This window comes from Pteropus alecto, unplaced genomic scaffold, assembly GCF_000325575.1.
Source record: "Pteropus alecto unplaced genomic scaffold, ASM32557v1 scaffold287, whole genome shotgun sequence".
Lineage (NCBI taxonomy): Eukaryota > Metazoa > Chordata > Mammalia > Chiroptera > Pteropodidae > Pteropus > Pteropus alecto.
The window spans coordinates 1,312,222-1,313,252 of NW_006439718.1; the positions used below are offsets into that span (position 1 = coordinate 1,312,222).

At 47.1% G+C, this 1,031-nt stretch overlaps 1 protein-coding gene across 1 annotated transcript in view; it reads left to right on the forward strand.

The window, feature by feature from the left end:
• Positions 1-576, forward strand: part of WDFY4 (WDFY family member 4) — a 265,837-nt gene extending 265,261 nt beyond the window's left edge. Inside the window, exon 62 of the mRNA XM_025050333.1 lies at positions 147-576. Coding sequence (XP_024906101.1) covers positions 147-213 — 67 coding nt within the window. The 3' untranslated portion in view covers positions 214-576. The remainder of the gene's footprint in view (positions 1-146) is intronic.
• The last annotated feature ends 455 nt before the right edge of the window (positions 577-1,031 follow it).

Here is a 1,031-nt window from a genome sequence, read left to right on the forward strand (position 1 = left end):
TCTTTCCTGTTTCAGATGGAGGCCAGGTAGAGGCTCCGATGGGTCCTGCATTGAATCTTCTATGTTGCAATTTCCTGAGTGCCAGTTAGGATAAGCAGGAATCAGGCTTGCATCTAACACTCCTGTCTATTCTTTCTCTTCCCAAGAAACCAGACCAAACTCTTGGTCGGCGATGAGAAGGGGAGAATATTCTGCTGGTCTGCAGAAGGGTAGGAAAAAAGAGACAGTGGAGGCCTTGGCATATCAGACATGGGCAGCCACACCAGGAAGAATGAAGGCTGATGCAGTGCCTGTGTACAAAGGAAATCCCAGGGCCTCCCTTCTTCACAGGCCCTGAGGACAGGGCTGAGTAGCCATCCACACTTCATACTCTGAGTCCTCTTCGTGGCCCATGGGACTTTGGCCTTGGATTGCACAAGGATGCATTTTTACAAAATGGATTAGAGCTTACATGGAGACCTGCGAACTTACATTGGAAGCTGAGCCTTGCTGATGCCACCTGCATAGGAAATCACACACAACTCACCTTTTCAAAGGGCTTATTGCACTGATAAAAAATTTGGATCTCTTATTTGAAATGGATGGGAAATATTGTATTGTCTTTATTTTATTAAAACAACTATTTTCCAAATGCAAGAGAGCGCTTGATTTAAAAATCCTCGCCCTTTTCTACTTATGTATTTGCATCTCTATTCTTATAAAGTCAGGAAGGCCTCAGGGAAGCACGGCCCTCCATCATAGTGTTTCTCAGCCCTTCCTGTCTCCTCCCTTGGAATCTGGCTCCTCCCATTGTCCTGCCTGCCATACAGAGCCTAATGGGAAGCGAGGGTCCACACTGTGGCTGAGGCACAGGACAGAGACATGAGGCTGCCCATTGCAGGCATAAAGAAGTCAGCCTGGGGGGACACCCCACTCGGGCCTGCCTCAGATCCACTATCACAGCCAGCAAATGAAATTGGGATGGCCCTTTTTGCAACAACACCAGCCAAGATTAAATATATTTTCCTCCTTAATTTAACAAGTTGCTGACC